The sequence below is a fragment of the Nelumbo nucifera genome, chromosome 6 (assembly GCF_055504915.1).
Source record: "Nelumbo nucifera cultivar China Antique chromosome 6, China Antique-T2T, whole genome shotgun sequence".
NCBI lineage: Eukaryota > Viridiplantae > Streptophyta > Magnoliopsida > Proteales > Nelumbonaceae > Nelumbo > Nelumbo nucifera.
The window spans coordinates 29,323,373-29,337,380 of NC_142654.1; the positions used below are offsets into that span (position 1 = coordinate 29,323,373).

General features: G+C 37.2%; 1 protein-coding gene across 14 annotated transcripts in view; it reads right to left on the reverse strand.

Moving 5' to 3' along the window:
• Window positions 1–14,008, reverse strand: part of LOC104598491 (protein SWOLLEN 1-like) — a 41,963-nt gene that overhangs the window by 12,917 nt on the left and 15,038 nt on the right. For all 14 annotated transcript variants that reach the window (XM_088889659.1, XM_088889664.1, XM_088889662.1 and 11 more), the window contains 4 exons: window positions 12,098–12,278; window positions 3,802–3,869; window positions 3,323–3,438; window positions 2,355–3,218 (listed from right to left, as the gene is read on the reverse strand). In XM_088889659.1, coding sequence (XP_088745785.1) covers window positions 2,355–3,218; window positions 3,323–3,438; window positions 3,802–3,869; window positions 12,098–12,278 — 1,229 coding nt within the window. The remainder of the gene's footprint in view (window positions 1–2,354; window positions 3,219–3,322; window positions 3,439–3,801; window positions 3,870–12,097; window positions 12,279–14,008) is intronic.

Sequence of the window (14,008 nt, forward strand, 5' to 3'; positions counted from 1 at the left end):
CACTTATATGAGACATTTTCCGCTCTTGCCTTTATAATTTCACATGAACAAGTAGTAAGTGCACACAATAATGATATTCCTATAAAACATTATTAATTAGCAAAGATAAAATATAACTGTATAGATAAATAATGTTAGAATTGAAAAAAAATTAAGGGAGAAGTACAAATCAGCCCAGCTCAGAATTTACTAGGCCCAAAGTACAGGGGGGAATGCATCCTGACCGTGAATTGATGCCAAATTCACGGGCAGGATGTGGTTTATAGGGGGGGGACAGGGCTAGTTGTAGGGAGGGCTGGAATTCAGAACTCTGCATCGTGTGTCTCCGTACTTTTCCCAAAAATTAACAGCCATTTAAGAGTTGCAACTTTTTTATAGACATTTCCCACAAGTTCTTTTTAGTCTTATTGAGTCAGACTCCTGGAACAGTACCCTTCATCCACTCAATAACAATGTTCAAAGATTTTATATGACAGATGTAACAGTGCCCTTCATCCACTCCAAAAACCAAATGCATCTTAATCTTATCAAAGAATACCCAAAATGCCAAAGAATTTATTTAATTTAAACCTCTGGTTTTACTTTAACATTCTACGTCCAGCTCATTGACACTCTGCAACCCTTTAAACTGTTTCTTAACTCCCTAATTGATACCTGAAATCCACAATCTTAAGCCAAAAAGGAATTCAACCCCTCTATTTTTTCACTATAAATAATTGTAGCAATTATCTGGAGTAGTGATCCCTTCTGGTTTAGGATCCAGATTCTCTCTTGAGAAACCCATTCAAAGAATACCAAAAAAAGAATCGCAATATAGTGACTGTCTTCCTATTCAGTTCTTCAGAAGATTTCATCAACCTAGAAATGCAAGTACCCAACACAACTAATACAGATAAGAGTTCCTTATTTTTGGATGTTCATGTTGATATTGAACTCCTCTCCATTTACTTACCACTAGAAATGATCAAATCATTTGAAACCCTCTCATGCATCTTTCCATTCATCAATTTAACCCTAAAAAAAAATCCTATCAGTCTTAGTTGGGAAGCCTTTCTGGAAAGAGTGTGGTGTCAAGATCATGGGGAGATGTGTAAGGCCTGCAGTATGTTGGACTGTTTGGGAGGAGAGAAACTCACGAATTCTCTCAGATAAGGAGAGAAGCTTGGAAGTAATTTTGGAGACTATTCACATTAAGGTGATACATTGGTTGAAAACTTTGGAATTGTTTACAGATGTTTCAGTTCATAAGATGATAAGAAATTGGAAGGAGATTGAAGATTCAGCTTCAATTAAGAAGACTTCATGTTCTTGCTGGACACCACCTCACGGGTTTACCAAACTGAATTTTGGTGGCAGCAGCATGGGCAATCCAGGACCCTCCAGAATAGGGGGAATGATAAGAGATGAAAAAGGGAATCCGTTAGCTATGTAATCCAGTCCAATTGGGGTGGGAGATTCCTTGAGGGCTGAGATTCTAGGAGATCTTGAAGGGATACAAAGGGTCAAGGACATGCATATTAAAAAATTGAACATAGAAGGTGATTTTGAAATTGTGGTGAATTGGCTAAAAGAGGACAGCAATGAAAAGAAGAAATTCAAGTGGCTGACTAAGGACATTGAAGTTCGTTGTACATGGATAAAGAGAAGTGCAAATTCATTGGCAGATGGTTTAGCTAGCAAGGGGTGAACAGAAACTCTCTTTTGGGCTGTTTTGTAATTGTTTCACGGTTTGAGTGTACATTGGTGAAGTAGGGAGTTTAAGTTTCTTTAGCTCCTCTTCGACGTAACTCCTTAATTTCTCAATTATTAATAAAATTCATTGTTATTGATTAAAAAAATAAACTGGTATGTTCACAAAAAATCCACTATTTTCTCTCCAAAGAAATACACCAAAGTGATGCCTGAATTTACAAAGCAAGTACTAAATGATTCACTAAATGTGCACTTAAATTCAAGGCTTCAATTTCATATCAGAACAAGTCAACTCCTAGATAAATACCACAGAAACCAAATTTCATGTCAATGCAAACCTTTTTTTTATCAATAAGTACATCATTTCAATTCATTAATGGATCAAAAAGTGTACAATATATAAGAATTACAAGAGAAAGAAGAGTCAGTGAGTGAGATAAAACTTCTTATCTCTCCCCCAGCTTTTCTTCAATTACAAGAGTGCCTAGAATAAAGATTTTCTCCCCACCCCTTGTTTTATAAATACATCAGCTAATGCAAACTTACCAGGCACATTTTGCAGAAACAAAAACAGATGAGTTCAAAAGGTTTGCAAGATCAAAAGAATACAATGGTAATGAATATACATAAGATTGTATCAAATAAGATGCATAAGATTGTACCCTTGATGTTGGCTGAATCCTCCGATTTGATCTCCGAGGCTCAATGACATCAGGAACTTGTTTTGCAGTATTATCATACTGACCAGCATCCTTTTCTTCACTTCTAGCCAACTTCTGACCAGAAGGTGCAGCTTTTCCTTTAGTCCTCAGGGTGGTTTCAATAGAAGAGGACTTCTTCTTGGAGGAAGGAGCATCAGATGCACGAGCAACTGAAGAAAATAAGGTTGAATCCTCGGCGGCTTTGTTGTTATCAGAAAGAGAACAATGTTCCAACTGGTTTTTCTTTTCTGACATGTGTTCATCATGGCTAACAGAAGCTTTGGTATGACCATGCACAGTGCCATCCTTTGAGACAGAGATGACAGACATTGAAGAACTATCTTTCTCAGAATTGTTTCCACCTGTTCTCCCTGACTTAAGCAGCTTGGGCTTGGATTTAGATGCTTGTTTTCCTGCAGAATCAATTTTCCAAGTATTTTTCCATCCACGAGGTCCTGATCCTTGAGGTATCAAGTACTTTGTAAATTTAATTGAATCATTTACTTCAGTTGTCTGGCCACCTTTATCTACAATATAATGTTTGCTTACTTCCATGAATTTCCTTTTCTTTCCAGGTTTAGGAACACCGAAAACAACCCTAGAACCTTCCTTCTGCAAACCAGTCCTCTTTGTTCTGGGAGCATCAGAACTATTTCCTTCTTTGGTACTCTTCCCAACAGTAAACATTTTTTCATTAGCAGATAAAGCCAGAGGTCTTGCCTCCTCAGGTTTCCCTGTATTGTCTATGCCACTCACCTCAACTGCAACATCTGTTTCAGCTCCATGTCTTCCCAACTTTGGCCGCTTTTCCTGAGGAGAATCGCCCTAAGCATTGTAGCAAATGAGTCAATAGACACCCAAAATTTTATACCAAAATAAACATTAATCAGCCAGATAGCATGTGGTGTAAAAAATATTAACAACCAGACCTCGTGAACATAGGGGTTATCTTCCCTTGAACGGGACCATTCAATCCATTGCCCATCCTTCCAAAAGAGAGATGGTCGAAGATGCCAGGCTTTAACAACCAATGTATCACCTTGAGCTGAACAAGACATTGAAGAGAAATTGAACTTTCACAACTACAAATTTTACATGCCATGGGATGAAATCAAGAAATTCAAGTAGTTAACAAGAAATATGAATTTGAGATAACAATGGGTGGGAAGACCAACTAATACTATGGCTGTTTACTTAGTCAAGAGGTGGAAAATATACATCAGTTGTACTGGACTATGTTGTGATTTGTATTTTCAGTTTGTTTATTTTCCTGTTCTCTCCAAGGGCTGCTTGTAATGCTAGATCCTCTTGATTTTAATAAATTTGTCCTTTATCTTGCGAAAAAATCATATGCCATGGCTACAAGAACTCCACTTCAATGGTAAAAATACAGCATTAGATTTCATACCTGGAAAATGGACAGTCAAAGACGTTTCATCTTCCTTGCTCTTTTCTGTAATAATTCCTTCCCACCAGCTGAGAATATAGATACAGACACAAAAAAAGTTAATTCAGAGAAATTCAGAAATTTTAATAAAATGCAGTCATCAGTTACAAGGATCTGTGCATGTACGTGCAGTTATATATTTATAGACAACACAAGTACAATATGTTACTTATTCAATGAGGCAGTAAATATAGGAAAAACCAAGCAATACTCACTAAAATTTATGCAGTCTATTGTGACAGTACAGCTCTAAGGTGACAAATAAGATGGTTTTCTTCAGATAGTTTTAATATTGATTTCCTTTATCAATAACAACATTCAAAGATTTTATATGACAGGTGTAACATAAAACGTTACCAAACAAAAACATAGGAAACAGACAAACTAAAGAAAAAAAACAGCTATTTCCCATATGTTCTGATAAACTATTTCCTGATCAAAAAGGAGAAAAAGGAATAGGGATTGAGTCCCCTAAACATTACTTTTGGTATAGACTTGAATACACTGATGAGAGAAAACAGGGAGGCCTATGATTGCTTCAAGACAGCATGCAACTCAATGTGGTTTCTATCCACTATTTGAACAACATTATCAAATCTGCAGGAGTCAATTGCCAAGTTTTCTCTCACACTGCCTACTGCAAGCCTGGACTGAAGAGGGCTGTGTCAGGTTGGAAACTGGCATAGAAAACATGAACCTCACTCCTTAAACATCACTATTTTGGACAAATGTGGGTGAATAAGCTAATCAAGAGAAGAAGATTTTTTTAGATACTTATGATGCAAGAACCTTATCGGCATAGAAGGAACATGTTGGTTGAACAATGAAAACCAGGTCAGTTAATACTGCATGTTCCTAGGAGAGAGACCACATTTCTTTTCTTTCCTATTTTTTGATGTGGGGGTGGTTGATGCCTATAAATTTTTGCACATGGTAGAAGAAATCTTTTTTATCAGCAAAGAAGAATTTTATTCAATTAAGAGAAACAGTTACAGAATTACAGCAAAATGGAAAACAGGCATTGCACCACAAAATGTTCCAATAAATCCCAGAAAAGCTACTGCCTATAAACTCCCTGTTTGGCTAATGAATCAGCCATCCCATTTGCAGTTCACCTGATCCATGTGAAAGAGACATTGAGTTCCCTTTCTAGGATTTCAACCTCCCTTAGGGGATGTCTATGAATCCAAGGAGCATTGCCCCATGTATTGGTCATTTGGTAGGCATCTTTGTTGATTAAAGGTCTAAAAGAACCAAGCTGAGCTGAGCTCTGGCAGCCCAAACTCGTGACTCGTCTCTGCCAAGCCATTCAAGATATGGTCATATATAACACATGTGGTGGGTTTAGGATGGGGAAGGAGCAAAAGTGAGGTTTTGAAGGTGTTTAGGTAGGGGAGAAAATTAGTTGTGAGTGCAACATTAGCAGAACAAGATGCAACTTGAAATAAATATATAGTCTATATTAGGGAGAAAGACAAGGTGCTTGTGATCACAGCAAAAAAGAAGAAAGGAAAAGGGGGAGAGATTGAGATAACAAACCTCACAAGACCAAGAAAGACAATTTTAAATCAATTAATATTCATTCCATATCTTGTTGAGTGAAGCCTTGCAACATTGTTATAAAGCTCCAAGTAGGTTACACCTGAAGTTTCCTTAACACACTAAAGTACATAATAAACATGAGAAGTAAGAACCGGCAACTTAACGTCAAGAAATGATAGATTACCAAGAATCATAAACCACAATTTTCACATAAATTATACTGCTGTTTTTGAATACCAGATTGGGGAGCTTCCGTTTTACCATTTGGGTATGCTGGTTGGGGCCAAGTCCACTTCAGTAGCTGGTTGGAGGCCAATCATTAAATGAGTGGAGAAAAAACTAGACAGGTGGAAGGCTAAATACCTCTCTTTAGGGGGAAGAATCGCACTGGTTAGGAGTGGTTTATCAAGCTTACCAACCTACTATATTTCATTGTTAAAAGTTCCAGTAGAAGTGGCAAAGAGAGTTGAGAAAATTCAAGGAGATTTTCTTTGGGAGGGTCCCCCCCCCCAAGAAGTTACATCCAGTCAACCAGGATAGCGTGTGGAGGCTGAAGAAGGGTGGTGGTTTGGGGATCAGAAAATTGAGAACATTCAACAAGGCTTTGCTTGGTAAATAGCCGAGGAGATTTGGATTAGAGGAGAGGGATTCGCTTTGGAGAAGAGTGATGGTGGGAAAGTATGGAGTGGTGACTAGTGAGATTTGGGTGGAAATCAAGGGAGGTGTCCACTTCATTTTGGGTGAGTGACTGAGTGTTTGGGAAGGAATTATGAAGTTTAATCAAGAATTCAAGAGTTTAACTAGGTTTTTGGTAGGGGATGGCGTTAGGATAAAATTTGGGGAAGATGATTGGTGTGGAGTGGGTAATTTAAGTGAGCTGTGCCCGAGGTTATACAGGTTGGCTGGTAATGATATAACAATCTGCCAATGCTATAAGATGAGAGAGGATCAGTTGGTTTGGAGTCCTAAATTCAGAAGGCCTCTTCTGGACAGGGAGGTGGAAGAATTTATCAGGCTCCTGGACCTGGACGTGCTTGAAAAATTAAAGGTGTGAAGCTGCATTCTGATTGCTATCTGTTCCACCATCTGGAAAGAGAGGAACAGAAGAGTGTTTGAAGATGAGCATTGGAAGATTGAAAAAATTGTGGCAATCATTGGCAAGTGTTTAGCAGATTGGGTATTTATTCTCCCTGAACTTGCACAACTCCCGATCAGATTTAGGAGTTAATTTTTGGGATGTTCTTGAGTTACAAAATTGTAATTGTGGAAGTTTCTTTTGATTTGTCCCTTCTCATTGTTACCTTAACACCAGAGTAGATTGTAATTATCTTTTTATTTTAATGAAAATTTTCTTTTTATTATCAAAAAATCACTATTAATAGTAATTGCACGTATTACTATAAATAGAAAGTATTTGAGTTATAAATAATTTAGGTTTTCACAAAGAATTGTAAATTTCTAAAAGACTGAATCCATAATTCCTTTTCAATTTTAGTTCCTGTATTATCTGGTTTGTTATCCTTTGATGCAGGAGAAAAGATTATGTATTTTTTATTCAAATGTTGAATAATAGTGCATTAAATAGGTGGACATGTAATAACATTGGTGGTGTAAAAAAACATAATGTCTAGCATGACTTGGTGGCAATGCAACAAGGAGAAAAACACATTGGGATGGACCCATCCAGTAGACATGATGAAGTATTGCAGAGTTCCAATGGTTTGAATGTTTAAGAGATCCATCTGACAGACTGAACAGTGAATACTGAGTTTCAGACTTTTATAAATTAGATTTTTCCTAGTTAGTTTAGTGTGGTCAAGGCTTTGTAAGTATCTAGCCTGCCCAAGAAAGCCAAATGAAACATGAGGTTGTCCTTATCCAGTCTTTTCCTACCCAAGGATCTGGCCTTGCTTCTTGGAAGAAAAACTACCTATCTCTTGGAGGAAGAATCACCTTAATGAGGTCTACTTTAGCTAATCTGCCCATTTATTACCTTTCAATTTTTAAGGTACCTACAGGAGTGGCTAGCAAATTGGAAAAACTAATGAGGGACTTCCTATGGGAGCCAGGGGAGGAAAAAAAAAGGATCATAGGGTTAGATGGGAGATGGTGTATAGGAGTAAGCAGGATGGAGGGCTAGGTATTGGGAATTGAGGAAGAGGAATTTGGCTTTGCTAGGGAAATGGTTGTGGAGGTTTTCATTGGAGAGGGAGAAATTGTGGGCTAAGATAATTTGTAGTATTCACGGGCTTGTAGGGAATGGTTGGGACTCTGGGATTCTGGCTATGGCTACAAGAGCATCACCCTGGAAATCCATCCAAGCTATTTTGCCTCTTTTCTCTCCTTGATCAGGTATGACTTGCACTCGGGTAATCTAATAAAGTTTTGAGAACATGTTTGGGTTGGGGAGACCCCTTTGGAAGACCAATTTCCGACTTTATTTGCAATCTCCACCTTCAAAAATGAACCAATTGGCACTTTCCTTGTTTCCTCAAATTCAAATTCTGGGTTTGGATGGAACTTGGGTTTGAGAAGAGCACTCGGGGACACAAAACTGGATAATATTTCAACTCTTTTGTCCATTCTTGATGGGATTTTTCTAGAGCCTACAAAGACCTTCCGGATCCTTTACTTGTGCCTCCTTCTTTAAAGCCCTAATACAACCAGAAATTCCTATTGGTTTGTCATTCCCTGTGTGAAGGAAGTGTGGTGTAAACCTATACCTCCGAGGGTTGGGAGTTTCTGTTGGGAAGCTTTCCTAGAAAGAATCAACGCAGATGATTACTTCAAAGAAAAAGACCCAATAGTTGTTTATCTCCACACTAGCGTGTTTTATGCAAAGTTGCTAGTGAGTCTGGTTACCACTTACTAATATCTTGTGTTTTGGCAAAAAAAAACTTGGGATTGGTTTGCTTCTTTGTTTGGGTGCAGGTAGATATCTCCAACTAGTGTACAAAGCTTGTTTTCCTCTTCTTCTATTGAATGCTCAACAAAAAGATCAAGAGCTATGTGGAGATGCATGAGAGTTGTTGTTTGTTGGACATTATGGGAAGAAAGAAATGCAAGGATCTTTTCGGAAAACGGGAGAGGCTTGGAAACTATGGTAGAACTTATTTGTATAAGAGTAATACATTGGTTGAAGACAATGAATGAGTTCACAGATTTTTCAACAAATGATATGTTAAGAAATTGGAAAGAAGTTGCTAGCTCGGTTTCAAGAAAGAAGACTTTGAATCTCAATTGGAACCCACCACCTCTTGGTTTTATCAAACTAAATTTTGATGGCAGTAGCATGGTGTTAGGAACTGCCTAACTCAGGGACTCTTTCAAGGGAGCCTACCTCCAGAATGAGAGAGAGAGAGAGAGATAGAAAGGAAGAGAGGTTGTATTCCCAATTCAATAATCGATTATGTTATTTATACACTGCTGTTACATTGCTGTTACAATTCTGTTATACCAGCCTCTCCCCTTGTCTAGTTTGTCATTTAGTTTGTTCTAGTGGTTGGCTGTTAGTTATATTCTTTAAAGGCTGACGTGGCCTTTTCTTGTACACTTATATTCCCTTTATTTGTGTCTCAACACATGGGGAATCCAGGGCCTTCGGGTATTGAGAGGGTACTAAGAGATGAGAGAGATCATGTAATAGCTTTGTTCTCTGGCCCAATTGGAGTGGGAGACTCCTTGGGGGCTGAGGTGTTAGCAGCCTTGGAAGGGGTGCAAAGGGCCAAAGAAATTAATGCGAAGAAACTAATTATAGAGGGAGATTCTGCGATTGTAGTGGACTGGTTAAAAGAAGACACTTCTAAGATGTGGAGCTACAACAATGAGAAGAGAAAGTTCAAATGGCTGATCAAGGATATGGAAGTCCAATGTACTTGGGTAAAAAGAAATGCTAATTCCTTTGCTGATGGATTAGCTAGGCAAGGGGTTAATAGGGTTTCTGGGTTCTGGGCTCAGTTGTAAGTTTTTGTGTTTTTAAGTCAGATGTATTCCCATATCTTATGGAGTTAAGAATTTTTAGCTCCTATTCCTTCTAACTTTATTCCCTTGTTAATGAAATCAGTGATTATTGATAAAAAAAAAAAAAGTTCTAATGGTTTGAACGTTTAAGAGATCCATCTGACAGACTGAATAGTGAATACTGAGTTTCAGACTTGTATAAATTAGATTTTTCCTGGTTAGTTTGGTTTGGTCAAGGCTTTGTAAGGATCTGGCCTGCCCAAGAAAGCCATATGAAAATTGAGGTTGCCCTTAGCCAGTCTTTTCCTTGTGGACCCAAAGGTATCCTGAAGTGAGTGAAACCCTTGTATTCATTGGCATGGCAAGAAAGCTAGAGTTACTTCCACGCTACAGGATTTCAATGGATCAGAAGGCTGTGCCTTGTCTGCCAGTATTCAAGATGCTCCATCAGTGAAAAAGTTGAAGCATCAAGGCAATTGTTATCCAACCAACAAACATTTGGGTGGGGTTTCTGCTTAAGGGGCAAACTTTTTTCCATCTTGTTATTTATCATTCATTGTCTCAATTTCAGGCTCAAGAAGAGTGGGAAAGGGTAGTTACCATAGTTGATCATTTGAGTGATCACGCAGCAGTGAACAAGGATTGGGAACTGTTTCACTAGTAAACTTTGTGAAGTAAATGTGAGGTGTGATATGGAGGTAGAGGAGGAAGGAGAGTCTTTTTCCACTGACCTGTCTTTCGCTTCAACATCTAATGCGAGTTAACTGGATATAGTTGGGATTATACATCATGACAAGCCAAGCAACAAGCTCAAGGCAATAAAAAGTATGGTTGACATCAGTGAAAACTGTGTTTTCCTTCATGGATGAGATGCTCAGTAAGAGGAATTCTTGCAAATATCAGTGGGACATTGGAAATGGAAAATGGAATGGTTGGTTTAAAGTAAAGGATGCAATTTCTTGGAGTTCATAGAGAAATAAATAAATAAATGCCACTATGTAAGCACCTTAATCGCTGAAACTGAAGTTGGGTGGGCCACTATGTCATTGAAAATTTTATTATTTAATTATTTTAACAACTAAAATAAAAAGCAACGAGTCTTTCAGTTAGCAACTTCAGCTATTAACAAGCAGCCCCTAAGTTGAACAACAAGAGAGGAGTAGTTAAAAGACTGGTCTTACAAGAAAACAGGCATCAAGTAAGGGTAGAGGAAGGGGAAGAAGGGTAATCTTTCTTCAGTCAGTCACTCTGGGTCTTTATTGCTGGTTTTAAGTCAGTTCCTTATGGGTGGTAAATGAAGTTAATTAATGGTTTTGTTAGTGTTTCTTAGTGTACTATTTTCTTTTTCCAGTTGAATTTATAGTTTCCAATAGCTTTTGGTGAAATCTTTAATACAAGTTAAGGTTAGGGAGTTGTGATCTTATTATTAAATGCTGTAATGTTTTTTGTTCAGATATTGGGTGCCCAGTGTTTTAAAAATGCAAGGCGCAAAAATAGCGCAAGGGCCAATTTGCGCATGAGGCGCAAGGCGCAAAAAGAGTGCAAAAAAAAGTGCCAAAAAATGCAAAAAATATTAAACGCAATGTTAATAAAAAAATATAAACTTAAGTTTTAAAATAAATGTTTTAAAAAACCTATTATCTAAAATTAAAATACATAAACATAACATGTAAAGCTTATTCAAGTGAAAATTTAAAAAGAAAAGCAACCATATAAAGCATTTTCAAGCATGTAAAACCCACAATCTCTTTTTTTCCTTAATCGCATTGCTTCAAGTAGCTAACGTGATGTAAAACATATTGCATTCTTGATTCTATGAGTTGCCTTTGTACCACGCCCCTCGAGGCAAGCCCGAACAAGTTTGTTAGGGTATGAACTTCTTATTTCTCACATAAAAAATAATGATTTTATAACTTTCATTGCCTTTTAAGAAGATATTTTATTGCAATGAATGAATGAACAACATTAGCAAATGGGGGGTTCTCAGATCACGCCTAGGTGCACCAGGTGTGCGCCATTTGAAAGGGGTGTGCCTAGGACCTGGGCGAGGCACATACCCTAAAATGCGCCTCGCCTGAGGCACGCCTTTTAAATCACTGTGGGTGCCATGAGCTGTTAGTTGGATTAGGGGGGCAATGTTTCTGGAATTCTTTTTCCTTTTAATAGTAGGAATCTTCTTATCCTTATAAAAAAAACACACACAAAAAAGTCTAGTATCCATTCAACTGAAGAACAAAAAACCCACAACAATAATAATATGTATACCTCCATCACTATGTTTCTTCTTGCCAAAGCAATAAAGTAAATAAATGAACCAAAATTAGAGTGCACAAATGAATTTTATAAAAAATGCTAAATTACATTAACATGGGTTGACAAAAAAAGACGCATTATGGAGGCAAGCAAGGAATGCATTGCTTCTTAAAATAGCCCAACCCGAGCTAAGCATGCACAATTAGTAACTAAAATTAACTGAAGCACAAGTAAATTTCTAACCAACATCCCCAAAATGGTTCTCTTATGATCCACTCTAATAACAGAATGGCATGCAATAAATTATCAAAATAAACAGAATGGTATGCAATAAATTATCAAAAAAAAAAAAAAACTGAATGGTATGCAATAACATACATATGTTGCAACTCTGTAAGCACCAACATGCTACATTTACTAAGCACTCTAATGGAGGGAGAAGAGAAAGCCACTCTCTGAATAAAACAGAAAGAAAAAGAAAATCAAGTTGATAGATGCTTACCCATCACGTTTCCATGCATCCACCCTATCTCCAACAGACCAAGCATAGTCAACAATGGCTGCTCTACGTCGCTTTCTTGTCTTCTCAAATTTCATGGCAGTCCGAGGATGAGCAATCCGCACCCTTGGTGGTATATCACCTTCACCTTCAAGTGGCACCCACTCTTCTAGCTGACCAAAGCCTACAAAGCAAAGAAAGCAAAACAAACATGGAAAATATTTTCTTTAGATAATTGTGCCCAAAAAAAGATATTTGCACCAATACCTGTTAGCATGCTCAAAACAGAACATCCATGCAAGTATTTTGCAAAAAGGTATATGAAAAATATTTGAGCCACTTCAGGGATAACATGAATTTAAATAAGAAGCAATGTTTTTAAAGCTGTCCGACCATATTTTGTGAATCAAATTACCTCTCACATCTCCTGATTTTGGCATAAAAAAATACTTGATACCGTAGTATAGAAAAGAATAACCAAAAGAAAAACCCAGATTTACAGTGGACTCAACCCCTTCTATTTGCACTGGAAATTCACATGCTCGGTTTGCACACCTTAAGATGCTCATATTTGCTTGGATAATGTACTGAAGCTTCATGAAATTGTTTGTGCATAGATGATATCAGAAGAAAATGCCGTTTTATCACCCTTCACTGTTATAAGGGGTGTGTCATGTGTGGAAAGAAAGGAAAAAAAAATTGTTGTTGAAGTACATACAGCAGGAAGCAGGTGGTTAAATAGTAATAGAAAATCTAGTGGGCACATATATTTCGGTTCTCTAGATTTTAAAAGGAAAATCCAGGACAGAATTAATGACATCTTGATGGGGGATGGTGGAACAACTGTCTCCTATATCTGAGGTGCTTGGCATCTTTGTATATGCAAATTCTCCCCCTATTCCATAAAGAAACAATTGTTGAAATTAAGGATAGAAATAGTTTTTTTCTTTTTAAGAGATCAAGGATGGAAACAGTTTTTTAGTACTTTTTAGTTGTAAACTTGTAATGTACCTCACTACTTTGTAATTGTATATTGGTACCAGGCTACCAGCTAAAAACTTGCTCATTCACAGTACCTTTTGTGCACCTAATATACAATATACATACATATATAAATCAATGTTTTCAAACAGCAGTCAAAAACGCCAGTTGGATTAATTGCCCCGATTTCCAGGTGTGCATGACCCCCGAACCACTTACATCCAAAAAAACAGACTTGGCCAATGAAAAAGTGACCCAGCCAGCAGAACAATTGAACTATTTATCCTGGTCAGTAGGTCATGGGTTAGACATCAAATCTCTTTTTTCCCACTTGTAGACATTTCCATCATTTATAACAAGAATTCCCATTTATCACACTTATTTTTGCTTAATATGATTATGATGAATATATAATATTTGAGACGTGCCCAATTTTTCTGCAAATTTTCTGAAAGTTTCAGTAATTTTATCTATTTTTTGTATTTTTATTATTTAATGGGAGACTTCACAGGTTGACTCAATTGACCCAGACACTTGAACTACGGACCTGCCACCCAGACTAAAAGGAGCAACATTATACTAATCAGATAAAAAGGAGGACAAACTATACAGACTGCATAAGGATTACGGAAGCATGTTTTGCAATTTCCAACACCAATGAAAAAAAGAACTTTGCAATTGCCCATGAAATTTTTATTTTGAAGGGTTCCCAAGATATGAATCAAAGAATTTATATAATTGATAATACACAGATTTATTAAATATTGGCAACAATTCTGCCAGAAAACATCATACGTCAACAATTTAAGAAATATAATTTTACCAGATCTAAGCACAAGCATGAGATAATTCAACTAAAAATACATCATCTGGGCATTATTTGAAAGTTATGTAACCTATAAGGCCATTAATTCTTTAGAGCTCCATGCTAAT